At 37.4% G+C, this 27,874-nt stretch overlaps 1 protein-coding gene across 2 annotated transcripts; it reads left to right on the forward strand.

Moving 5' to 3' along the window:
- Window positions 1-829: 829 nt before the first annotated feature.
- On the forward strand, window positions 830-11,281 carry OTUD6B (OTU deubiquitinase 6B). Of its 2 annotated transcripts, none has more exons than XM_041412891.1 (7): window positions 830-1,003; window positions 3,492-3,646; window positions 4,721-4,816; window positions 6,212-6,524; window positions 8,010-8,071; window positions 8,673-8,779; window positions 9,275-11,281. In XM_041412891.1, the coding sequence occupies exons 1-7, from the start codon at window positions 913-915 to the stop codon at window positions 9,357-9,359; spliced, it is 909 nt and encodes a 302-aa protein (XP_041268825.1). In that variant the 5' UTR covers window positions 830-912; the 3' UTR covers window positions 9,360-11,281. The 2 variants fall into 2 exon arrangements, with proteins under 2 accessions (XP_041268825.1, XP_041268826.1); XM_041412892.1 differs by lacking the exon at window positions 830-1,003 and adding an exon at window positions 1,065-1,235.
- The last annotated feature ends 16,593 nt before the right edge of the window (window positions 11,282-27,874 follow it).

The following is a 27,874-nucleotide window of genomic DNA, read 5'->3' on the forward strand; positions in this document are numbered from 1 at the left end:
AACCCAGCACTGCCAAGTCCAGCACCAAATCATGTCTCTAAGAAACATATTTACTGGTTTTTAAATATCTCCAGGGTGGTATTCTTGTGAACATTCTGTTCATAAAAATGTAAAATGAGTAACAGCAGTGCCATTAAGAGTCAAGGACAGATGCAGTTCCATTACCAGTTTTTGATCAGTTTCAGTAATTTTAAGCACCATTAAAATATTTTTATAGGCTCTATTTTGTTCATATCAACTGAATGTTCCAGTGTTGGTGCCTGCACTGAACAGAAAAGCATCTCACTACGTGACAATTTGTAGTTCTCAATTTGAGGTGCTGATTTGACCCCAAAGGCGAAGTCTGGCTTTTTACTGTAACAAAGATGTTTCATTTTCTGAGTTGTAATTTCACAATGATGAGGAGACATGAGCACCGCAACTTAGAAAATCGTGAGCCTTTCTAGTGGTTTTGAGCTGCATGAGAAAAACTAGCACACTGTGTATTTTGCACAGAAATGAACAGGTTAAAGATTTTTTTTTTTTTCCCTTAATGTGACAAATTGCGTAAAACCCCTAACCGATTCCCTTCTCTGTTTAACAGGATCTACCTCTAGTTGAACTAAACCTATGGCTTTTTCCCAGTGCAGACTTGTCCACGGGAGTCCTTTACCGGGACATCACGGCAGGAGCGAGTACGCCGCAGAGATGAGCGGACAGAAACGCTCACAGCCCCTGAACAAACCAAGCACTTCCTTTCCATTCCACGTGCCGAGCCCAGGTTCCCGAGCCCAGGCGCGGACGCCGAGCCGCTCCAGCCCCTCTCGCCGCGGCTGAGGCGGCGCCGGGCGGGGCGGTGCCGACGGAAGCGCGGCGAGCTCCCGCCTCCCGCCGGGGTCGGGGGTCAGCCGCGCCCGCTGGCTGCGGGCGCCCATGGAGGGCTCGGAGGACGAGGAGCTGGGGCCCGAGGGGCCGCTGCAGCAGCTGCTGAAGAGGCAGCGCAAGGAGAAACGGGAGCTCCAGGGTGAGGGGCGCCCCGCCCGGCGCAGGGCGGGCGAGGAGAAGGCTGGGGAGCGGCGGCGGGAACACGCGGGGCCGGCTGGGCTCGGCGTCCCCTCTCCGCCTTCCCTCGCAGGAAGCCCCGCTCGGCAGCGCGAGTAGCTCGGAGGGGCGGGAGGGACGGCGGCGGCTGTGGAGAAGGAGGGAGCAGCCCTGACAGTGCCCTCGCAGGGGGACGAGGACGCGGTAGCGAAGCGGTGCGTGCGGGCAGCGGTGTGGCAGCCGGGCTGCGCTGCCGGGAGCAGCGCTGGGCGTGCGGGCGGCCTGCGGAGCTCGCCATGCCCTGGCCTGGGGAGCCGACGATGCGCGGGAGCCATCGCGTTTATGCTGGCCACTTAATGCTGGGCCATCGGCGTGATGGTCGCGGTTTGGTACTTCGGTTTCAAGGTGAAGAAGGTGTGGGTTTTTTAGATTGAAAAGCCTGCATAGGGGCTCTTCCTGCCCAGACTGTTACAGTGCAGTTGATCTGAACTGAATTTTCCTGTCCTGTCCCGCCATAATAAAGTATCTGTAGTAAAAGACCTGAATGGTCTTGGAGTGCTTCAGTGTGAACTTGTAGCACTTTGTGTCGTTTGACCTACCCTATTACAATATATTAGTATATAGAGGTCTGATAGATGGATTCTGTTGAATTTCATAGTTGTTATAACATTTTTGTTAAGCCTTTCTCATTGCTAGTATATTGATACGACCTGTTCCTTGTTTGGCTTTTTTTTTGGGTATGTAATGAAATAGGCCCATTTGCAACCTTTTATCAGAGGGTTAAAGAAGGAAGGAGTCAGGTTGCACATTGTCACTAAATCTTTAGGAACTGACTGTTTTGAGAGGCCTGTTCCTCCCTCAGATTTGGTTGAAATTGAAGAGGCGTAGGAATCAAGCATTGTCATGAATAGCTGGCGTGCATGGCACCTTCATTGGGAGTGGCTGAGGAGCAGAAGGTTTTTACACCTAGAGAAAGTGATAATGGTAGTTCTTCACTACCAAATGGTGGGAGGGGTATATACAAGGCAGAGTCCCTTTCTTCCCGGTTGGGAGAGGCAGGTTACTTATAGGTACATGTTTGCCTGCTAGTAAAATACATTCATGGTATGTGCATTGATAACTGTTTACCGGAGAACAAAACTTTTGTGAGAATTAACACTAGGTTCATCTCAGTCTCTGAAGATCTAACACCTTCTCCGGCTGATGGTACTTGTCTCCACACCTCCCTCCCCACTTTCCACTACCCATACTCTCTCCTGTGTATTTGTGTGTGCCTTTTATGTTCTGGATTCCTTTCTCCTCTATTATGTTAATTTTAATGAACAAAGGTGCTTTTCTGTCATACTGAGCTTATTCATGTGTGGGGCTGAATGCTTAACATAAATCTTTCAGTATCTGCATTCCTTCTGCCTCCCTTTGAAGAGTTTCATTATCATTGCCATCATCTTCAGCTCAATTGGGTCAGTCAAGGATGAAGGACAGGAAAATGTACAGGTGATGAATAGCAAGCAGGGTGTTAAATAATTGCTGCTGTAACTCTAAAACAGTGAATACAGAAGTGACAGAGATAGTGGGAGTGTTAATTTAGGAACACATGAGAAGAGAGGACTGTGGGGGAATGTGGTTGTAGTTTCTACTATGTAATGGATGGAGCCAGACTCATCCAAGTATAGAGAATGGATTAGAGACACAGGCTGAAGGGCAACAAGAAAAATATTCGTGGGAAGAATAAGGGAAAATATTTTCATAACAAGAATCATTAAATATTGGGAAAAAAGTTTCCCAGAAGGGTTGCAGAATTTCCATCCCTGGAGACTGCACAGTCACCTGAACTAATTTTAGGTGCATCTGAATTAGCATAACCTGATGCAGCTTTGAATTCAGCCCCACTTTGAGCAGGAGGTAGAACTTGGTAACCACTCGACACCATTTCTATCCAAACTATTTTGTGATTTTAGAAATGAAGTATTGACTTACAGCCTAGAAATACTTAGGGGCTTTAATCAAGGTAAGGTGTTTTTGTTTTGGAATGCCCATTTTGCTTTTAGAAACTTTGTCTTAAGGATGGGTAGACTCAGTTTTTAATTTTAGTCTCTGCTTGTGTGATTAAAAAATTACACATCTTTCCTGTAAGATTTGATATTTTGATGCCCACATAATCTTTCTCAAGGCAACAGGCCAAAGTCTGCTGCATTGATGAAGTTTACATGTATTTTTATCAGTAACCTGGCATAAGTTTTTTTCAGAGAAAGAAAGAAAGAAAGAAAAGAAAAGGCAGTTTGCTTCTTTTAAGAAAAAATATAGCTGTTTGGAAAATATGAGAATTTGAACCGGCAGTCTCACAGCTAAACTATTATACTGATTTGTTGATGTTTGTAATTAGTTTTTCTGTGTGACTTGCAGTCATTTTCTGCAACGATCATAGAGTATATATTAAGAAATAATGTTTTATTACACTACTTCTCCAACAGCAAAAATTCAAGGCATGAAAAATGCTGTTCCCAAGAATGATAAGAAGAGACGAAAACAGCTGGCAGATGAAGTTGCCAAACTAGAGGCAGAACTTGAACAGAAGCACAAGGAGGAATTGAAGCAGCTGAAGGAAGCTTCACCTGAGCAGAATAAGGTAGGTGCCCTAACTTCAGCTGAAGTCATACAGGTACAATTTGTGTTAGGGCTTTTTTAACTTTTAAAAATTATTAAATAATACTTCAAAGTAGTTATCCTATTCTTCACAGTATTAGTAATTCTTTTCAATTTAGGAAAGCTTTAGCTGTTACAGTAAATGGGCAGTGCTAGAAGGGGCATGTAACAGTGGGGGATTTTTGTTGTTGAGCTCTTTTGAAAGAGTGGCTTGGTTGCTTAAAGAATCACTGTAAAAGATATTTCAAAAGCAGGTTTAATATAAATTTGCAAAAGCATGACAAAATTCGATGGCAAGATTTACTCTGGTACTGAATCCATGGATGAGGCATACAAGAAAAATCATTACACAAGCTGTAACAGAAATTAAATGTAGAGTAGGGGGAAAGGTACACCACCACAAGTAGTATTTTGTGTTGCTTTTAAGGCTACATGGGTAAATCAGTTATGTTAGAGAATTATTTTTTTAAGGTGCTGTTATATTGCCACTCTGGTTATCTTATGTAGACTGTTCAAGTATTGATAACCTTCAGCAGGTGTTTGACTCATCCAGTGTGTTTTGTCTTGCAATTTTGTCAACAGTGTGACTGATATTTTTGTATAGCTCATACAGTTACTGGGTTAGGTTTGTCATTTTTCTTGAGAAGTTTCAACTCTATCTTTTTCAACTGCTGGTTATGCTTTGATATAGAGGATGGACCCTTCTGCTCTAATTTTCACAGAACTTGGTAATGGCTGTTTGGATACCTCATATGCTGGCACGGTGAGGAAAGCTTTTTCCTTTCAGCCAGTAAAGAGTGTTCACCAGTATGTTAGAGAACATACAGCTTAAATTTGAGATGCACATGACTGTTGGGACTACAGAAAAGTAACAAAATGCAAGACAGTAGTTTGAGATGTGACATGCTTTGATGGCTTCTGTGCTATACATAGATCTTTGTGGTTAAACTTCATAAAAATACCCTGGAAGAGAACTTGAAATTGTTTCAGAATATGCATATTTTTATTATTGTTTATATTAAAAAGAACATTTGACTTTTTTTTTTTTTCCTTTTAGACAGATTCTATAGCTGATGGGGTTGCAAATATAGAGCTTGAAGGAGTGGAACAGCAGATTCAGCATCATCGAATATCAAAAGCACAGAAGAGGCGGGTATGACTTCATGTTAAACATTTTGCCAATAACTGATTATCTTCAGCTAAACTTAACTGTAATAGCCAAAGGTAAACAATTTTGCTGGGGACATTACCTGGGTAATTCTGTATTGATGCTGTACCTGCTGAGTGCCTTGAAAATCTGTTAAACTGCTGCCTAGAGATATGTAAGAATTTTATAAATAATTGTACTTTTGTACCCTCAGCCATGAGCCAGGTATCAGAATAGGTCAGGAAATGGGAGCCATAAAAAAGAAATCATGTAAAGCAAATTATTTTTAAAAGACTTCCACTAAAAATATTATTAAAGAAGTAAAGTAATTGAATTAAAATACTATGTGGAAATTAAGCAACTAGTAGTACTTTACACATTTAATGAAAGAACATCAATACTGAAGAAATTGTGTAAAATATTGAGTTGTTAAACATTACCTAGTGTCCTGTTCTGCTAGGCTTAGATCTGGTTAAACATCACATGTTGTGATGGATTAACATTCTCGTTGTACCTGCATGAATATTGGGTCATGGCCAGGGGAACACTGCTTTATTGCATATTGCATCCCCTGTTACATGATCGCTACGAACATGTTAAAAGGATGTTTATAATTCATGGCACCATGTCTAGGCAAACCAGGAACTCCGGTCTAGTTTTCCCATATTCTTAGTGCCTAAACCAGTCTGGTCTTGATTTCTGGTGAATTTTAAGCATCAAAATGGAAAGATCATTCTTCGTACTGCTTCCTTTTTTATTTGCTTATTTACTTAGATTTTTGTTCCCTTGTTAACATCAGTGTGAATGTTTACGAGGCGTTCTAGGAAAGTAATTTTTTTTTTGTATTATTACATCCCTACTAATATTCTCTACATGCATTCTTATCCATCCTTTAGGTTAGGAGCAGTTTTTTATGATGTAGAGTACCTGTCCTGAGGGAGTTTCAGTTTCATGGCATGAGCTCCATTATGCAGTCATGTACTTAATTGGTAGATCTCACACTTCTTATGAAAGAGCGATATTTTCTGATGTTTAATTAGAATTCCCATACTTGAGTGTTGAAACAGTTGATCCTGAAGAAAGCACTATGATTAATAGACTTTATATGAGTGTTGTAAAGTGTTATTTTGCATGCGGATATAATTAAGATTTCTCTTGTCAGGTAATTTTGGGTGTGGTTAACTGTGGAGGCAGTTAAGATATACTGGTCTCTTAGAATTTGCTAAAGTTTGTGTTTAGGAGGTCCCCAAGATCAGTCTGAATCAGGTAGTACTGATTCAGACAAATATTTTATAGAATGTACTGAGAAAACATTGGAAGAGTTAGAAGCAATCCAGGAACTGTACAGGCTTATTCCAAATTTTAACAGTTGATGTAATTTTTCTGTGTTTTTAATCTAAGGATAAAAAAGCTGCTTTGGAGAAAGAAAGAGAAGAAAGAATAGCTGAAGCTGAGATACAAAATTTAACGGGTGCTAGACATCTTGAAAGTCAGAAACTTGCCTGCCTATTAGCAGCAAGGCACTTAGAGATTAAACAAATCCCTTCAGATGGCCATTGCATGTACAGAGCTATTGAAGATCAGCTCAAGGATCACCAAAATTCCTGGACTGTTGCAACTCTGAGGAACCAAACAGCAAAGTATATGCAAAGTCACTGTGATGACTTCTTGCCTTTTCTTACAAACCCTAATACCGGAGATATGTATAGCAGAGGTAAGACTTGCAGCATGTGAGATTTTAAAACCTATTGTAACTGTTTCTGATAAATCTCAGTCTCAGTTACAGCTTAATTGGGAGTTTTGTGGTGTTTGTAACTTTGTTACTTTATTGTGTTCTGTGGAACACAAAATGATGATCTGCTATGAAACTTGGTACACCTGAATCTCAAGTTAAATATATATTTTTAAATTAATCTAGGAAATATTATTTGCCTTTGGGAAAAAAAAACCCAACAAAACAGCACTTGCTGGTTACTAGATGATGTGAACTCATTCTGGGATGTGATTTGTTATTATAAAAAGCTTGTCTAGCAGGTTGGGATGATTTTCTTGTCAAGTTTTATATTGGTGTTTTCAATACAGGAAAGCTGTTAAAAATGGGTATGAAATCAAATCTAGTTTAAAATAGTTTGAATGGATGCATTTTCTTATTCTAGCTTATTTTTTCACTGCCAAGTGTTTTGGGACCTTTTTTTTTAAAGTATTCTAAACTAAAAAATAAAAAGAGCTTTAGCGTGAAGCAACGGTGTAGGCTGACTAACAGTGGCATTTGTGTACCTCTTATTTGAGCAATACGTGATTTATTCATTATGCCTGGAACACTACAAAAATGACTGCATAAATTTCATTAACTTATGAACTATGTTTGTTTAATAGGCATTGCTGTGGATTTCATGTGGTCACTGAGTGCTGTCTTTCCCATGCTGACAGATTTTTGTCACAGGTTAAATGTGTCCCAGGAGAATACTGAATAAAATACTGCACAGCAACAAGGAATTCTGCTTTTCTGTTATAAAGGAAATGAATGATAAGTCATTCTGAGCAGTCTTCAGAAAATCTGAAGAGTCTTCTTTCTTAAAATCTGTTTGTAAGGTTCAAAAGCTTGAGGGTTTGTAATTTACAAACTTTAAACTTGGTTTCTGTAGAACATGATCTGAAAAGATTAGCAGAGGAGCTATTGAGAATAAACACTTCATAGTTTAAAAACAAGGCAGCTAATCTGGAAATTTAAAAAAACCCTAGCCAACTGTTTACCTACATGCAGTTGCAAGATTTTTAAAACATATCTGACACCTGGCTAATGTAAGAACTAGATATGCTACTCACTGTCACATTCTTTTCTAAAGTTTCTAAACAGCCTCTGAAACTTAACATGAAGGAAACTGTATGCAATTTCATGTGTGTTGTTACCTGTTCTCTGAATAAAAAAATTAAAATATTAGCTATACATCTTCTTATACTCTTTTTTTTTATCTCTCTCTTCAGTCTGAAATTTTCTTTTCAAAACAGAATGAGTTTGGGGATTTTTTGACAACTGTTTTTCTCTGCTTTTCTTCAGTGAACATACATATTTTCCTTTACAATGTGTTTGTACTTTTCTGGCTCTAGTTTGCATAATCAGTGCTTTTCCAATCAGTGCTTTTCCTTGCTTGTTCTCAACCAAGACAAGTACTAAAAGTTGTCTTTTCTTTCCCTGCAGAGGAATTTGAGAAATACTGTGATGATATAGCAAATACAGCTGCATGGGGAGGTCAGCTGGAAGTAAGTATTGTATTGATAATTTTTATTTGTGAAATTCTGAAGTGTGTGAATATACTTCAAAAAAAAGGGCTTCTTTAGAAAGAGTACCTGAAGACATAAGGGAACATAGTCATAAATAGCTTATTAAGAACTTTTTCTTGTGGTTATAGGTTGTTTTCCCACCAGCTTTTCTGATGGTGCACCACTGTTCTGATGTATTTGACAACGTGTGATTTAGTGAATTCATTTGGTATAAATATCATTAGAAAGACTGACACTATGAGTGGGAAGGTATTGTTACGTTGTTGTCATGTAAATGAGAACTTGAGCTTCAAAAAATACTTATTTGTTTTAGTTTGTCTTATTTTTTATGAAAGAACAGTTAGCAAATTAATGAAACTAGCCCAATGTTGTATCCTCTAAACAATGATTAGTTTAAGGCAATCTGTTTTCAATTAAAGTTTTAAAAGTTAAAATAATTTCGCTTATTTTAATAAAGCTTATTTTCTGAACATATTTCTAATGTTATGCTTGAACCACCTGCTAAAATTAAATGTCTAGTCTTCCTGTCTCCTACCTCCATTGTCTTTAATCCTGTTACTAAATTGTTTTTGTCTTAAAGCTAAGGGCTTTGTCACACATTTTACAAACACCTATTGAAGTAGTGCAGATGGATTCTCCTCCCATTATTGTTGGTGAAGAATATTCAGGCAAACCAATAACACTTGTGTAAGTATGTAATTTTATCACTTAAATTTAGTGCACTTATTTCTGTAACAGAAGCCTCAGCTTTGATTCTCATCTGCTCTATTATTTTCTGTTACTCATCTGATGTTGAAACACTGCTTGAGTAATGGTTGTGCAGGTCAGAAACTGTTTGTGATTGACACACTTACTGGAGAAATTGTCATTAGACAGTGTCTGATGTATATCAGGCTCTGATTTAGAAAATGCTGCAAGGTCATTTTACCTGGTAAATAGTTACAAAAGAATAATGACATTGATACAAGATGGAGAAAACTTTTTTCCTTCTTCAGGGTATTTGTCAAACTGGAAGTCACTAGAATTAAAAATTGTCTTTATTAATACTCTTCTGTGTCATGATCCTATATATTTTTGTTACTAAAACTTAGCTTTATTTCAATTGTCTTCAGTGCTGTTACTGTTTGGCATGATGCATACTTTTTGTTAAACTGAACACTATTTCTGTAACTATTTTTTTAGGTATATGAGGCATGCCTATGGATTAGGAGAACATTACAATTCTGTGAAAGTTCTAACAGACACTGCTACAGAGAACAGCAGCTAGCATACAAAAGTTGTACATTCACATGGATAACAGTTGCATCGTGATGTGTTGGGCTCCAGGAAATTCCCAGTAAAACTGGAAAGTAAATGGCATAGATTATAAATTAAAAAAAAAAACAACAAGCAAACAAAAAACAACAACAAAATAAAAGGCCTGCAAGGTTTGAGTATAAATCAGACATGGCTGTTGATTTATAACAAAACCAAACAACAATATTTTGAACTTACTGGTATTAATTATGTTTGGAAGATCTTCTGTAAAATGGTGGCTGTGTACATCAGGTTTTTTTTCAATAGAGCTTCCTCCAAATGCTGCAGAGAAAATATCAAGTAGTAAAAATTTGTTTTGATTAATCTTCATTTCTGCTGGAGATTTAAGGTTACCTGAAGATCCCTGTTCCATTATCTCTGTCAGATCTTCACGATAATGGAAGAGTTCAGGCATTTGAAATAACTGATTGTATTTTGCTCATGGAATATTATCTACAGTGTTTCTTTAGTCCTATCAGGATCTAATTTTAACAGTGTAGTATTGATTCCCTTCTTTATTTTGGCAGAGGGCTCTTTTTGGAGTTGACAGTAGGAATTCAACTCTTGTGCATTGTTATTTATGACTGTACATTATACTGTCAGTGCAAGTTAACTGCACTGTTCATTCTCCATAGTCTTTCAGCTGTGCATTTCGGTGAATCCAAAATCTTAGAGCTCCTCAGTGTCCTCACTTGAGGTATTGAAACTCATCTGAACTTATTTCTGGATCTGCTGATCTAAGCACTTTGTCATCTGAAGTGTGATGTTTTATAATGCTTTAAACAGCTGGTTGCACACAGCTGTAGAAATAATCACCTTGGGGTTTGTCAGTAACTAAAGGTGATCTGGGAAAGAATTAACTTTATTTTAATTGCTTCTTATGGTGCACAGACTTGAAAGGTTTTAATATGGCTTGACTTTTTACATTAGAAATGTAGATTGTTGTCTGTAAATGTGACTTCAAAATTAGGAACATATTGAAACCAAAATTTGAATGCAAATGTTTTTTAACAAGAGAAGTTATTTTAATTTTCTTTTAAGCCTTTATCAATAAAAGAATTGTCTGTATTTTACTGCTGCTGAGTTGGTTTGGAGAAAAGTGGTTCATGAAGAGATAAAACAGCTTTGCCCTGGTTTGAAGATTATGACCTAACAGTATGTATCTTGTAGTCCTTCAATAAAGCTAGCCTGCAGAATGTAAGTCTGCAACTTAGAAACATGCAACTCAGAAAAATCTGTTCTTACTTAAGAGGGAGATAAGTGATCACTTTAGGGGTCAGATTATGTCTGATTGAAAGCATTTTGAGAGAGAAGAGGTAAAAAAATACCAGATAATTACAGCAGGAGTATTTGGACAAGCAGTTCTTTGGGCTGATGCCTGCCAGGAAGACAAAAGTATTAACCAGATCAGGAAATTCTACATTCTTACTTATCTGTTATAGTATAACAGATATAGCTGGTTTATATACCAAACCATCTGGCTTACTGTAAAATTTGGTTTACTACCTTGATTGTATTAAATGATGGTTTTAATTTCAAACAAAAAATAGGATACAACAGCATGGAAAAATATTTCTATTCATAATGCCATTACAAATTTCACTAAAAATAGTAAGTACTCTTCTCTGCATTGCTTAGAATTGATGTGATGTAAAATGTACATGCTGCATTTTATAGATACACAGTTCTTTGGTTTATTTGGGTTTCAGTTTTGTTTGATTAACTAAGAGAGAAAGATGCCAGAATTGGGGAATACCTGTACCAAGAGTTTGTCATGTTGAAGATGTTTACAGTTTGTATAAAGTAAAATAATTTAATATAGTGAGTGAAAGATCCTTGCTCATGCTGTATGGGACTTGCCAAAAAATAATAAATTGGTTTATTTGTGGCAAATCTTGTTGGGGTCAGTTTTATTTTGTATTCAAATAGTTCACTTATTTCCTAGTATGAATAAACTTACCCGTTTAAGTTTTAGGATCCTACTGTAATATGAATTCTAAAACAACTGACTGTATTCAGGCAGACAGAGCTTCATTCCATATGAAATTAAGTTGTTTCTGAACAAAATTTATCATTTGCGTTTTAACAGTTAAACTTGAGCTCTTCTGAAAAACTGTGTTTGAAAATACTGTTGAACTTCCCCATGCTTAAAAGGATGAAGTGAAACTGAGAAGGGGGTCTTCTCGCAATTAATCTTTTAACTTCTTTGTCAGATTACATTTTTCTCTGCAGAATAACACTGTTTACTTTGAGTGTGTTTCTGTAGCTTTCCTGGCTTTTATCTGTGATTCACTTTCTTCAGGCACTATTTCTTTTAAGGACTGTTGGGTATTTCTTGCAAGATTGAGATTAGTTGCCAACAGGAATGCCCACATGAACAGGAGGGAAGCTGACTAGTGGTCTGCAATAAATTGTGTACAATATTTAGACAGGGAAGAACATATTTGTTGTTGAAAACAGTGATTACATGTGGCTCTTAGCGCTTGTCCTTGTCCCCTTCACTTACTCTGCACCAGTCTCTGCTCTCCTGTGCAGTTGTGTGGGCTGCAGGCAGCCCCAGAAAGGGGATGGGAGATGGGTGGCAGCCAGAGGGAGTGCAGACCTGTCATATTTATTTAAACAGTAAATGAATTAATGTAATAATTTATTATTTAGATAGTAAATTAGTTCAGGGAATTTTTTTTAAAGAAAGAAATTATATAAAATGCAATGAAGGAGTGAAGTCCCTTGTGCACTTTTGTACAGTTATCATAACTTCTCGTGTTTATGTATATTAAAATATTGCACAAAGCTAAAATGTAACTTTTTTCTTTTGAGGGTGGCAGAGCAGTGGGACAGGCTCCCAGAGAGGTCGTGGAGTCTCCCTCTCTGGGACATTCAAAACCCACCTGGTTCCTGTGTAACCTCTGGGTTGGCCCTGCCTTGGCAGGGTGGTTGGACTGGATAATCTCCAGAAGTCTCTTCCAACTCTCGTGATTCTGTGTTTCTGTAAGACACAGTGAAGAGGGAATTTGTTTCACAACCACTTGCTTTGAGGCAAAATTGTCAGTAGGAACACTTTTTGCCTCCTCTTCATGCTCTGTTATTTTTAACAGGCAATTGAACAGAGGCTGTGATAGGTTCCAGGGAAAAAAAAACCAACCAAACACTGCTGTAATTTTGGGTGTATGCAGAACATATCCCCTCTGCTCCTGTGACTCCAGGAGTAAGATGTGCTGGCAGCACTGTGACTGGGTACGTCTTCTGCTTGTGGGATGGTGGCTGCCCCTTGGCTGAGTTGTGCTTGAGTGTAAAGTGAATTACAAGAGTGAGAATTCCTGGAGCTAAATGCACGGGTAGAGTCTGTGGGGTCGGGAGGGGCACTCCCTCTGGCACTTTGGGCTGTGCATTTTGCCCAGTTCCTCCCCCAGCAGCACTGATGGCCTTGCAGCTTGTGTTTTCAGTGATGGGGGAGTGAGGACAGGCAGTGTCCCTTTCGTGGGCAGTGCACACACGTGGAGCTGTGCTCGGGGCAGTCCTGCTCTGACCCTGCAGAGGTGTGCTGCATTAGGGACATCTGCAGGGGTGCAGCTGCATTCCTGCCAAAGGAGCCAGTGATGAAGGTCCTGGAGATGGCCTGAAAGCTTTGGGGAGAGTGGACATCAGAATGTCCCATCTGCATCATCTAGGTACTTTGGGCTGTCATCTGCCATGGAATTGTTGCAAGTACAACTTTCTGTTTTTAGCCCTTGAAGCGCAGCCTGCCTCCCACTGTCTTCCAGCAGATCTCCTGGGGTGTATTTATAAATGATGTATTTATTTATGCCTCTGTTTATTAATCTATAAGAAGTTAAGCAGACTTAAAAATAGGATCTGAAACACAGAAGGCATTTTCTGTACTTTCCTTGGCTCCAGTGAGAATGCTAACCCACCAAGTCCTTTGTTTTGAGCAACTAATAAAAGCAACAGATGGTTGCTTTTATTGATTGATCACTAGAGGCATATGATAGATGTACTTTTGAATACAACTAAAATCCTTAGCAATTGCCTCTATGTTAGAAACAGTTATAGCATAAAAAGAATTATTCATGCACAAAAATATTTGGTAAAATTCAGAATAAACTGATGTGGTCTCTGTGTTGAAGATTAAATACATCAAGGTGTTAATTGAAAAGCTTTATACTATTTACAAGTTAGAAAAATTGGAGTGCGTAAATAGTAAGCAGAGTGCATAATAGTAAGCAGATTAAAAAATATTCCCAGGAGCTGTATTTTCTGCAAAGGCTCCCTGAACTTCATCAGTTCTGCAAATATTTTGTCATGACATATGAAGGTGTTAGATACATTAAGAATCGGACGTGCTGTGTTTGTCCAGAAATGAAAACCTTCCAGATGTGAGTAATGTTGTTTTATTTTTTATTGCTCTTTTTTTTCCTTTCTTTTGAAGGATAGTATTATGAAAGTATTTGAGCAAGATCTCTTCTTTGAAATCATTATGTAAATCATGAAGATGCACATTGGCAACTGCATTCTGGAAGGTACATTGATATTCTTTTGAGAAAGCTAAGGATGTGGAGATTTTAAACTGATAATTCTTCCACACACATATATATATACACACATATATCCTCTAAAATCAACATATGAATAAAACTTCAACAGTATAAATATGCAATAGTTTGTCATTAAATTCTAATAAGGCTCCACTGAGTGGGGAGTGAGGGACGTCTAATGAGGAACCATTTTTCTTTTAGCTGTTTGCAGAATTCTGGAGCACAAAACAAAAAGAAACAGAAGAGGGAAACTAGTTGTGAACTGGGGATGCCTGCATGAAATGTACAAAGTTATTCAGTGTTGAGGAATATTCTGGGTGCTGGTGGCTGGGTGTGCTGCACATTGTGCCCTGGCTGGGGGGAAGTGGCTGGAGCCCCAGGCAAACAGCTGTGAGTGTCCTTTTACACTGCAGTGCTTTTCAACAGCTACACCATATTTATCAGCAGCCTCCAACATTCAGAGTTTGGTGAGCTCCTTGTGAGATTGTTCTGTATGTTCACTGGCGGCTACATTGTATCTTCTTCACTGGTTGCTGGACCTGCAGATTGCATCAACGGATTTTGAAAACTTGATTTAGATCTCTGCTATATTTATCCAGTATTAGACACACTGTGCTTAATGTTGCTGATTCCATTGTAGTGCTTGCTGTCTGCTTGATCTGCTGCTTGTGTGTGTTATCCATCTCCTTCTGAACGTTTTATCACAACTTTTGCAAACAACTGAAGAATTAGAGTCAACTTGGAGATTTTTGAGAAAAAATACAGGGGGCAAGGAGCTGGAGAATGTAATGCAAGAATGCTTTTAATCCAAGTTGAAAAACTGCTGTTCAGCAAAAAACAATGAAGATACTATTAAGGAAAATTATTCTCCTGTTCTTCCAAACCTTTACATTTTAGATTGTACATTTTAGTTGTGACAATCAAGTGAAAATTTTATTTGTTTTAGATAGAGAAGAAGGTGGATGTCGCACCTCTGATAGAATCTCCAAAACCTGAGTACGTGCTGTCACTTGTAGAAGAACCTTAGCTTTCCATGTCTTAACAAGTGATATTCCCCCTGTTGTGGAAGGACACATTACAAAAACTATGATAAGAGTCTTTTTCAAGTTAGACCATTTGGGAATTCTGTTATTTTTCATGAAACATTTTTGATGCTGTCATAATTATCCACATAATCGCTATGTCCTACCTATGCCTGGCTGAGAGCCTTCTGTGTGCGATTGTTGCCACAGACATCACTGGAAATAAAAAGAAATGTAGAATAGCTTGTGTGGATACAGACTCCTCAGAAAGGACAGGCTGGGAAGGTGAGGAGGAGAGGGATAGCTTAGTGCTCCACTGAGGGACCAGTGATGGGGTCTGTTCATAGCTCATGGGTCAGGATCAGAGAGGGGTGGCCTAAGTGGGTTTGTAGAGGGTCCCTGTTACACACCAACAAACATATTTAATATTTTTACTAAGTTTGCTTAACAAAAATATTAAATATGTTTAATAGTGTGGCATACGTTTAGTAGTGTGGGCATTTTGCACAGTTTGAGCTCCCTGCTCAACTCCAATGCCTTAATCTAAAAATAAGGCAAAGCAGACTAAATATGAAAATTTTGGCTTCGTAAGTTCATTGATAATGAAATGTCAGTAAATCCTGTGTCTGAAATTCTGTATCATTTCTCTGCAAGACTTCTTTATGCATTTGAAGAAGAGCACACAAGACAGGTTATTTGTACAACATAAGAAACCAAGTCTCAGTAGAGGATTTCTGCTAGTCTCACTTCATGCAATATATGGTACACATCACAATGATGTATGTACCATTGAAGTTTGACTGATGCACAGACTAGGCTATTATTATTTTCACAGAATGGCCTTTCCAAAACTCATTTAAAATGTTACATGAGTATTGAGATAGTCTTTATAAATTTCAAATGCGACTGCAACAGTTTGCAGTCAGAAAACATAAAAATACAGTTTTCCTTTGCCCCATCCCTGTGTTCAACACCAGGCTCAATGGAGCTCTGAGCAACCTGGTCTGGTGCAAGGTGTCCCTGCCTGTGGCAGGGGGGTTGGAACAAAGTAAACTTTAAGGTCCCTTCCAACCCAAACCATTCTATGATTCCATGATCATTTCAAGGACTGAAATCAAATACGCATTTTAATAAGGGGTGAAAAAAATCCGATCCTGTACTGCTCACTGTAAAAATAGATGAGAACTACTGACTATTACATTAGAATCTAAGTAAACAGGCCAAGAAGAGAATGGACTGGTAAAGGTATAAAGCTTAATTTTTGTGTATTAAAGCACTGTACATGTTAATTGTATAGTGTTCAGAGTAAACTCTCAGTAAATTTTAATTGAAGAGCCTTAAAAATTATAAAAGTAACTTCACTTCTAAATTTTGTACATCGTGCATCTCACAAACATTTCCTTTTGAAGTATTGAAGTGAGGGAATAGATAATCCATAACTATACTGAGTAACTGAAATTATATTTTAAATTTTGGAACTAAGATTCTGCATGTCGTTCATGTGCACATGGACATACAAAAAATACATGGACATAAAACATACGTTCTACATAGTTGGTACTTCAGTTCATTTTCTAAAGTAACGGCACAGTTAAACAAATTTCTGATGTCAGGGCTGAATGTTTCATTGGCACACAGTGCACATGACATTCTGTTCATTCAGTTAATGGCTTCAAGGATAGTTTAACCAAGTATTACTGGCACACAATGCACATGACATTATCTTTATTCAATTAATGACTTCAAGGATGGTTTAACCAAGTATTTGAAGAACTATACACCAAGATTAAAGATATGTATTGAGTAACTTTTAATCTCTTAAATATAGTCACCTGTTTTTTTAATAGCGTAAATCAAAAAGAAAGGTGTTGGATGTCGGGTGGGAATATGGGTCTCAAAGCTGGGAAAACATAGTTGAGGAAATTATTAGTGGCCTCAATAACATGTTTTAAAACTGAGCAAGTACCTTCCAACAGTTAGTTTATAAAATATCAAATTTGATCACGATTTTCTAAATGCAGTGTAAACCAAATGAGTAAATATGAAGCATGATTTTCAAAGAATATTTTAGTTTTAAAGGGATCTCTGGTAGTCTCCAGACTGACATCCAGCTCACAGCAGCACTAGTTTCAGATAGAGCAAATTATTCTGTCTTTTGTTTTATGAACATCATCTTGTATGTGGAAGAAGGGGAGGGAAGGCAACTGAGAACTCCATAGACACAGTCAGAAGAGAAACGCATGTTCTGTGTTTGCTTCAGGCTGCAGGTCCCTTGTTTCTGTGTCCATGCCAGTCAACGGGGCCACCTCAGAAATTTTTTATCTGAAGGCTTCCCCAGTTTGAGCTGTTTCTCAGTTTCTTCAGGCTGTCTCCTAGGTCATAGTGAAGGAGATAATTTGCTTGGGGTTTTCTAGTCGCATGGATTGATAGAGCCAGCTGACAAAATAGAACAGCTTTGAAGATATTTCTGCTTATTCAGCCTATTTATAATACTGGTGTGTTGTATTCAGTAGAATTAACTCACCTTATTCCTTTAGACAAGTCTCTCATTCCATCCTTTTTGTTAACTCTGCCTTTCTTATATGAGCTATCATGCTTAGTGCTTTTCAGATAAATCATTTTATTGGAAAATAGCTGAAGAGTTACAGACACTCTAATCTCCTCCTGCTAGGGACTGTTTGAAGAATTGGTTATCAGTTGTTTCTTGAGACTCCCGGAGTTCTCAGCCGTGTACCCTGGTGGTTGTGAGCACATTCTTTGGCAAAGAAATCTGCTTACCATGTTTGGGCAGATGGGGAGAAACTCACCCTTCATTTTCTGCTTGAATTTCAGTTTGTCATTTTTGGTTTGCAATTTTCCATTTCCAATGATCTTTTTTCATGATCACACCTCCCTCTCGTTTAGCAGCAGCTCCACATCTCATTAAAGCAGTTTCTATTTCTTGCACCTCTTTAATAACAGTGTTACAATACTGAAGTGGACACTACTAATGAACTTTGTCACACAGCATTAGCTATCCCTCTCAGCAGATGCCTTGAACTTTTATAATTCTCCCTGAGCCTTTCTACATCATGGAACCAGTCCCAATGAGCATGGAGTGTTTCTGACACACTTTGTTATGTGGCACCAAATACTTTGCTAGTTGGATGTAAACTACACAAGTTATTACACAGAAATTGCTCATTTCGTAGGCCTTTCACCTCTTTCGAAAAGATTTTATCTCAGAGTAGGTAATCATTTCTTTGCATGTGCAATTCTTGCTCTGACTGCCAGTAAGAGTTCCACCCATACAATGATTTTTTTCAAAATCTGGATTTCATCCATGAGTGTCTGGTCTCAGGCCAGGGAGTTAATATCAAATAGTTTGCAGCAGAAACTCTCTGTAGTAACTCATAGAGTACGTAATGAAAAGAGTGACTTGGAAATGGAATGTCCTAAATTCTTTGGCCATCTCCCTCAGCCATCCAGTTCTCAAGACACATTTGGATTTTTATTTACTTTCTGAAGTGCTGATAGCCCTAATTTTTCCCAAGATCCTCTTAAAGTTATAGAGTTTTGGGAGTAAAAGATTTGTGTGTTGGATGATGAACTTTCAACCCTATATGAAATGACGTAATGCTCTTGAAAGAGACTGAGGTGGATATGCCTCATTCCAAATGTGGGTGACTTAAAGGGTCCCATTATGGAAAAATAAATGGAGCTTCATACTCATAATTACTTTAGCTGACATGTTTAGCTGAGCAGCAATAAAACATACATCATCTTAATATATATTGTTAATCTTGCCAATGATTTATACCATGCAAGCTGAAGTTACCTCACCCAGTTAGACAGAATGAAGTCAGTGAAAAGCAGCTAAGGATAATTAAGCTAGACAAAGTGGCAAGCAGCTTTTTCACTGCTTAATATATGCTATTGTGAATTATTTAAATACCAAAAGACAGCATGAAATTCCTTTCTTTTAACCATAATTGGTTCTGCTGTGGATGTGTTCAAATGAAAAAGATATTTCAGATATTTCATAACAGTAAATAAACATGATTTTATTTAATTTGGAAAACTGTATTAGAATATGCAGATTTTAGGCTAAGATCTCCAGCCTTGACATTCTTCTGATAAAAATCATGGATGCAAAGCAACAAACAAGAGAACTTTGCAGTTTGGGGAGTCTGTCTAGATACACTTCTGCTTGGGAGAGAACATTTTTCTTTAGGTGTGTTTCTTGCAGTCTTTTCTAATCTGAGAGAAGTCAGCCTGGTGATGACAGGAACTGGGGATCTTTGTAATAAGAGAAAATAAAATTGTGTACTCCTCTACCTTTTCTCCTTTTCTGTTTAAGATGATTATTCTTTAAATAAAACATGCAGAATTTATACTTCTTGGGATATTTTCAAGCACTTTAGCATAAAAGGAGATAATTATATTTTATTGTCTAACAATACTTCCTTTTCAATTTGGCCCTCAGTGCAGTTTTTGTGGCATCATTGTGCAAAATGGCTTGTAAGGTTCATATACTTTTTAAGTGATCCATAATGAAAATCAGATGAACAATTTCATAAAAAAAAAACAAAAAACAAACAAAAAAAAAAAAAAAAAAAACCAAAAAAAAAAAAAAAACAAAAAAAAAAAAACAAAACCAAAAACAAACAAACAAAAAAAAACAAAAAAAAAACCAAAAAAAAAAAAAAAAAAAAAAGAAAAACAAGTAGTAGTTCAAAACTATGATTTAGAGAAAAAGAAAACACATATGTTTTTAAATCTTTTGTCATTGTTTTTTTATCATTTTGTAACAACTTGGAGCAATACTTGGTCCAAGATTTCAAAAAGAACATGGTTGGCTCTTTAGTCATGGTTAGGCAGTCGCTTAAGGCCACCATCACTTATGTTCTGTATGCCAGTGAACACAGGAAAAAACAAATTTCTTCAAGGCACAGGCCTGATTTAATAACCTGGTTTCTTAAACCAGCTGGTTTCTTAAAGTTTCTGGTTACTCCTAGCTTTTGTTTATGACTGAGTTCTAAAGGACATGCTCCTATGCAAGCCTAATCTTTATGATGTGTTATGAATTAAATTTCTATGCTGTCAATGGAACACAGGTGCATCTTTGTGCTTGTTATACAGGCCACCAATTTGCTGTGATAGGTAAGGCCATAGAGGTTAAAAACTTTGTCTGCAACATCATTTGTCTGATGAATTGTACAACAGGAAAGAGAATTGCATTACGCAAGGATGTGGGATAAGAAACTGAGATGGAATTGCAAATCTCTAGGAAGCGTTTGGATGCACAGTTTCCAGAGAAACAGGAAATCCTGAACCTGTTCAGCATGAACATAAATATCTATGGAAGTAAATTAATTTTAAAGTGGCCAAAGTATTTGGATTTTAAAAGTGTTACTTTTCGGGTTTTGGATGATCTTAGAGAAGAAGACTTACAGAACTATTCTTTGAATTATTGAATTGATTTGATTGGTTTCTTATACAGCTGCTTAACTAAAGGCTTTATTCTAGTTTATAATTTATAGTTTTATAAAGCATTTTAAAGACGTCAAATATGAATGCATTTTGGGTCCCAGTGTAGGCAATGGAAAGAAAGATTGAGGATGGTCAACACCTCGGAAACCCAAATCTCTTTTAAGAGCCATTTGAATGTGGAGCTATTCCCAGCCAACAGTAATATCTGGCTTTCACAACAGCTTAAATAACTTCCCAGATGGATGTTGCTTATCTTCCTATTTCCGTAGGCAGGGCTGACATTGTGAAAAAAGAGTGAGAAGCTTGAGGATCTGTTTACAGCATCTGTATAGTGCTTAACTTGTTCTTACTGGCAAGTTATCCATTTCATGGAGCTTGAGAGTCATGGAATTGTCATGGTTGGAAGGGATCTCCTGAGATCGTCCAGCATAACCCCCTGCTCAGGCAATTCAAATCTCTTGGCACGTATCCTGGTTCTGGCCCAGAGCAGCGGGAGGCAGAATGGCCAAGACCATAATGTTACTCAATACCAACTTATGTCATTACCAGGGGTGGGGGAAAGGATTCTCTCTTGTTTCCAAGATGAAGGACATTCTTTTCCAACAGGAAAAATCATGGTGTGGTGGGGAAGACTCAGGTGGCATTTGTTGTGTTTTTCTGTGTAAATAGCTTCTTTATTTATACCTTTTGTTATTAATATTGTTGTTGTTACTGTTTGTTTTCTTATCTCTTTGCTGCTTCCGGTAAATTGTTCTTATCATAACCTGTGATTTTCACCTTTTATGCTTCCAATTCCCAGCTCCATCCCTGGAGCAGAAAGAGGGAAGGGAAGGAGGGAAGGGGTGAGCAATCAAGCGGTATCTGGTTTGGGAGAGTCCTGCTGGGGGCACTGAAGTGGAGAGTACCATTCCTAAACCACAACAGTATGTTAGCTGTGGATAGGAATCACATCTGGTTTTTGAAGATGTTACACTGAGTGTTGAATAGAGACTAACATGAACAGTGTCTTGAATCCTGAAGGAGACATTTTAAAGTTTCTGAAGCAAGCTGAGGGCAGTTTGTCCAGCTCAGGTGGGCAACGTTTGTACAGGATGGAAGTGAAGGTATGTATAAGCATTTAAGAGTGCAGCATGAGGATTTTTAGGGGCTTGTGGGGATGGAAAAACTTTTGGGATAGCACTGAAGGGCTGAGTATGCAGAAAAAGGCAGAACTGATGTAACCTTATCCATACTGACTTTTGGCTCTGGTTTTTGAAGTGCAACCTCCTCCAAACTTTGCTCAGTTTGCAGTCCAAAAGATGCCGGGAGTAAGGGAAAATGAAGCAGTGTGGACACTGAAGGGTCTGATGCACTAGTTCATTTTCTGGCCCCCAGTTACTTATCAGCGTGGATGTTTTCTATGAAGTTCAGTCCTAGTTAGAATATTATTTATACTGCAGTATAAATAATAAATAAATAATAAATTAATTTCTTCTTCCTAAATTAAAAATAATTTAAGATGACTTTTTGATTTCAGAAAACTTATGTTTTCTTCAGCAACTTACTGTCCGCTCCTCGCTCAGGGTTGCATATGACATGATAGATAACAAAGGCGCTGTTCTAAAGATCTCTACATTTAAATATTAATCTTGAAGACAAAATTTGAGTGTAAATTGTGCCCTTGGAACCCTTTGTGCCCTTGAAGCCATTTAGAAAGAACCAACACTATACAGAATGTTTGGCAGAAAAAGAATTCAGCGGTATAGATTTGTGGAAAGTTATTTTGAAACATTGGTATTATACTGATGTTTCTTCAGAAAAAATGTGCAGCACCTCTCATTTTCAGAAGAAAATGAAAGCCGAACTGTGCACCTGCTAGTACAGAGACAATGCTGTGCTCCTACCCACTGTAGTCATGGATTGGATGTTGCTGCTGTGCCATAGAGCAAGCAGGGAATGCACTCACTAGATCAATCAGATTGCTCTCTTTGGTATTGTTTACAATAATTGTTAATTACTTTCCTAGGATAGTACCTCATTTGCGGTCAAAATAAAATGTACACCAGATGGAGAGAAAATGAATTCCAAAGCAGTAATCTATTCATATACATAATTATTCCTTGGAACTTTAATGGTGGTGGTTTTGGCTGTTTAAACTCCAGCAACAGATAGATCAAACAGATGACATTGCTTAAACATTATTCAGGATTTTATTAGATAAACTATAAACAATTGATAAATGATTGCTTTTTGACTGGCTTCTTTTGTGTGTTTTAATTTGGTATTGTGATTAACAATTTTTCATTTAGAGACTTTGAGTTAAAATTTCAAAGTTGCAGAAAATATTTGGATGTGCTTAAAGTCTTATTTCTAATACATTCCAACATTTTTGCTGTAAGTCCTGCCTTTCCTTAGTTTTGAAATTGGCTTTTAAAATGTGATGTATGGATGTCTTGATTTAGAAACCAATACATTCTTAAAAATGAAGATAAAATACTAGGTTTGGAATGTTTGTAGATTTTGTGTTTGTTTTTTTTTCTGGAAGAACTTTAAACTTAAAGATTCTCTTAGTCCTCATGGAAAATAGTAAGAAAGCATGAATTACTTTATCTTTAGAAATGATATATTTATATTCTGCCCATGTTTTTATTCCTGTGGGTTATTTAATTTGGAATCAAGATTATTGTTACTTTCTTTTATGCTAAGAATCTGATCATTCATGTCATTTCTCTCTCCCCTAAAATTAGAGGGTTTTGTTATTTCGCACCCTCTTGAAAGAATCATGTTGTTACGAAGACAAAACTGATTCAGGAAACATATTCCTAAGTATGTAATTAGTAAGTAATTTCAATGGAAATCTCAGTGTGCTTGAATTTAAGGATGTGCTTAGTAAGCTTCTTCAACTGATCCAAATTTACTTATTTTGAAACAATTCTAGCAATGTCTATTACTTCTATGGTAAGTAACTTTAAGAATAAGTATGTCAAAGTTCCATAAAGTAGTGCAAATTTTTTTCCCTCTGTGGATATTTTTTTGTGCTTAGAATAAAGGACTGCTGGAATGCAAACATTTCTGGAGACTTTTGGCTCTGTGGTGGAGCCTGTGGGGATTTTGGGCTTGATCTTTTTGCTTTGAACAATGAAACTGGCTGAGAGATGAACTTTTATACCACTGTACAAACTGTGAGGGGTATCTTGGCTGTGCTCTAAATATTCTGTCACCTTCCTGAATCGGAACATTTCAGTAAGAGGGTGTTCAAAGAACACTTAATTCTATTTTTGTTTTTGGTTTTTATGTAGAATAAAAATGTAAAATGACAAAATAAATTCATATCTCTGTCCCATTAAGATGTCATTAAGAAGGCTGTAGTAGGTGCCCAAATACATGGAGGTGACAAAACCGACAAAACCAGAGCTGGTCAGGGGACTTTATTTGTGCTTTGCCTTTAAGGGTCTTTAGAAATCAGCATTTTATGTGCAATCAGATTGTACTCCCAAATAAAGATCAGACTATTTTCATAACTTTCTAAAAATATAACATTAAACGTGACATAAAAGACAATTATTTAAAATATGTAAAGAGATCCCATGAAGGTTTTCATTTTGACATTCAGCTAATTTATGTAATGTATATGATGTTTTTTTGTTGGGTATGGGATAAATCAAAATCCATCTATGAAAAGGAGAAAAGCATATTACTGAAGCTTATACAATGCTATCACAGAGCAAATATTCACATGGGCACTGGCACAATGTCTTGGCTGTGGAAGAAGACATCCACACATACAGGTTAAACATTTAGAAACTTTGGGAAAGTAAATGCACATAGATAATTCTGCAGAACACTAAAAGTTATCTGCAATTTATGTAGAAAAATTGTTCTGTCCAGGTTTTATTGTTAAATGTACACATTCTAATTTATGCTGAAATATTTGTTCTGTTTTCTTTTTCAAAAGCAGTTTCATTGCAGTATGAAGTTTCACAGTGTTTCCTGTTTGATATTATATGGACATTGGTTTAAGTTGTTGACTTTTTAAATAACACAATTTACAAATACATGTAGAAATTAATAAGGCGACATCAAAGTGTTATACTGGCAGATGGAGTAAGTCCTTGGTGGCAGACAGGGGCCTCATTTATCAGCCACTGGGATCTAGCATGGCTTGAGGCAGCAGAAGGACAAAGAAGAGCTGGAAAATGCAATCATGGTGCAGCTGTCTGAAGTGTGCGCTGTCTCTGAGAGCTGCCCAAACCTTTGGGCTCCAGTGTAGGTTCTCATCACTCCTTTGTAGTTCTTTCCAGTTGTGTAAAGGATGGTTGCCGCTTCTCTTTCCCCGGCTAGATGATGACAAGGGAGGGGGGGCGGCAGGTTCCCCCTGGAGCTCCGTTGAATCCCAGTTGTCAATTGTTTCAGCGCAATATAAAACACAGGCAGCGCACACAGGTCCCAGTGAAACTTTATTTGATGGCAAACTTCTCCTTTTTTCCTCTTCTGGGCCCCGTTCAAGGGGCGAACAAAGACTTATATGTGGGGGAAGGTCAGGGGAAGGCACAACTTTCAACAAATCAGGAGAGTTGGGAGTAAAAAACCTAGGCGGGGAATAACAGTAGTGAACCAATAAACTTCCAAGGGAGGAAAAATGGTTTCAATAAATGGGTAGAGTTTGGAGAAATAGATACTAGAAACTAGCTGACGAAATAACTGGGAAAAGGTGGAGACAAAAGGAAAAACAGCACCAAGGAAAACTACTAAGTCACAAATCAAACCATAAACCTACTGATAAAACAAAAAGCACGATACAACAGATGGTCATGAGATATCTCACTGCTTTATCTTCTCATGAGCTGCTGAGTAACATTTCTTTCTTCCGTTTATAGATGGACAGAGAGTGTCTGAAATGTAAGAGAGGATCATGCACAGAGCTCCTCTGCCCATGGACACCAAAATTATAGTTGTATGTGACAAAGTTGTGTCAGTACAGACAGGTGAAATTAGTCTTGTTTCTCATTCAAAATGCATCAGTGAGCATGCCAGATTTCTCTGAAGTCTGGAAAGGCCCAAAAAGTCTCTCTGAGTTAATCAAAGTTTCTCCCTCTTATTCTGGTAACTAAGTTTCCTGTAGAAATTGTCTTGAGGTGTGTTTGAAAGCAAGTTGTTTGGTTTTTTTAATTACTGTGTCTTGGAGGAAAGATACAGTGAAATGCTACTGCAATTTGATCTTGGCAAAATTAATAATAAAGTAATTATAGATTGAAACAACAAATCTATGCTATATATGCCTTATTTTATGCACTGTTCTGCCCAATGTCTAACTTACAAATATTGCACATTTCTGAGTGAATGATTCATTTGAGGGAAGTAATTCTAAACTGGGAAAGTGTGAAACTGATCAGTGTTTAAGAAACCCCCAGTGAATAATTGCATCAGTGCATTTGAGCACATGGGGACAGGTTTTAACAGGGTGGAAGGGAAATGCTTGTATGGAATATGGGAGTCAGAACAGAGAAATCTTGCATAAGAGGAGGAAAATTATTTGTAAACCAGTGTAAGAGAAGACAAAGGCAACACAAGAGCTAAAATGTTTAAATTTTAGAAGTAGCAATGTAAAAGGAAACACGAGGGGGAAGTAAAAAAAATGGTTTGTCATTTGCAAAGATCAGGAACTAAACTAAAGCAACTGCTAAGCACCTGACTCAGCAAACTATCCAGCCATATGCTCAAGTGCATTTTTACTTAACAAAGCACTCCACAGTCAATTAAGCAATCACTGGGGTCAGGAGGAATCTTTCCATAACAGCTATGAGAATTTAGTCTCTTACATTTTATTCCTTTTTAATTTAGTAACATGTAGGTTTTGAGTTCCCATTGTTTATGGGATTAGACAAAATGAGTTTGAGACAACAAAGACTTTTATAGTTTCTATATAAAATTTTAAATGCATGTATGATGAAAAGCACTCTCTTTCTGTTTAGTTTACAAAAAATATTCGAAAAAGTTGCATCAATCGATGGGTTTCTGTTTTGGAAATATGTCTTAAAAATACAGGGTTTGAAACATGTAGCAGAGAAAACTGACATGAAATTACCTCAGTTGTCTGTACTCCCTCTCCATGACAAGGAAGAGTGGTAACTTTATAAGATTTGGAGTTATTTAGGACAAATATTGATTATTTGGGAAAGTGTAGAGTTCTGCACCATTTGTTCAGTAGCAGTGGTGCATTTCTCTTGCCCTGATGAGCATCCCTGCTCCCTCGGACAGCCCAGAATGGTCTGTGACAGCCCTCTTTGTCAGCTGTCCTCCACCCTCTAGTTGGTGCCATATTCATATTCCTAGGAAAAGCAAGACATACTGTGTTGTGTAATGTAGATAACTGCCTTAGAGACCCAGAAAAGTGCTCATGTTCAAAACCTTGAGATATTTACTGATATCTCTCTGATTTATTTATATCTAATTTACTATTATCTACTACTAAATTGTCTAAACTAAGTAACAGCTGATAACTAAGAAAGCACAAAACTACTGCCTTTTCTTCATCAATGAGGTCATTAGCAATCACATCAGAAGAGGAAAAGAATATATCCCAATTAGGCAGAACTATAAAGACAGAATGCATTGTTCAAAGTCACCTAGAAGCTGTAAATATGATTAGGACAAATTGTCCAAATCATAGAGTCAAGTACATGCAAGCATGATCATACATGGAATTACTTTTTAAAATAATCAATTGTATAAAATAGTACCTGGTTGCATAAATGAACAAGTAGCAGAATTTGGTTGGCTTTTCTTCTCAATTCTGTAATATTATGCAAATTAAAATGGACTGTGGTTTGGGATTTGGGGACTATGGAGCTGTGTAATGGGCATTTTGAATAAAATATATGGACTAATCTATAAGGCATATATCATTGAGCAATCTTTTGGTTTGTTTGTTTTGGGTTTTTTTAGTACATTTTAATGGATTCTTAAGCACCTGGCATGTGAGTCATGGTGTTCTCAGCTATCCAGCACCAGTGTACAAGTGGGTTGTTTTTGTTCCTACACTTTAGAAGAAATTACTGAAGGGGCAGCAACATTCCTGATTTCAGGGCACTTGGCAAGTATACTGGGAGATTTAGTTTGAATTATTTGTATACTTTTGAAATTTAGAATTATTATATTTTTATAATCTATGGTTGCATGTATGGGAAAGTTTAAAATACATTCTTTCAAACTGAAGTATTTTGTGTGTGTCTAGTCACTAAGTCCCAGGCAAGGATGAGAATTTTTATTGAAGTAAGCAAGATAGTTCAGTGCAGCTGTTTGTTGTGTGACTTTTCTGAGGTTACTGTCTTTTAGTAGTGAAATAATTTAGAAAATTAATGTTCTTATGTCTCTGTGTATCTTTCATACTTATTTCTGGAACTAATAAAAGCTGATGTTACAATTCAGATTATTATTAGTACAGATCTTTTTGTCTACTCTTTAATTCGGCAGCAATGGAT

The sequence above is a fragment of the Onychostruthus taczanowskii genome, unplaced genomic scaffold, assembly GCF_017590055.1.
Source record: "Onychostruthus taczanowskii isolate IOZ18803 unplaced genomic scaffold, ASM1759005v1 scaffold4, whole genome shotgun sequence".
Lineage (NCBI taxonomy): Eukaryota > Metazoa > Chordata > Aves > Passeriformes > Passeridae > Onychostruthus > Onychostruthus taczanowskii.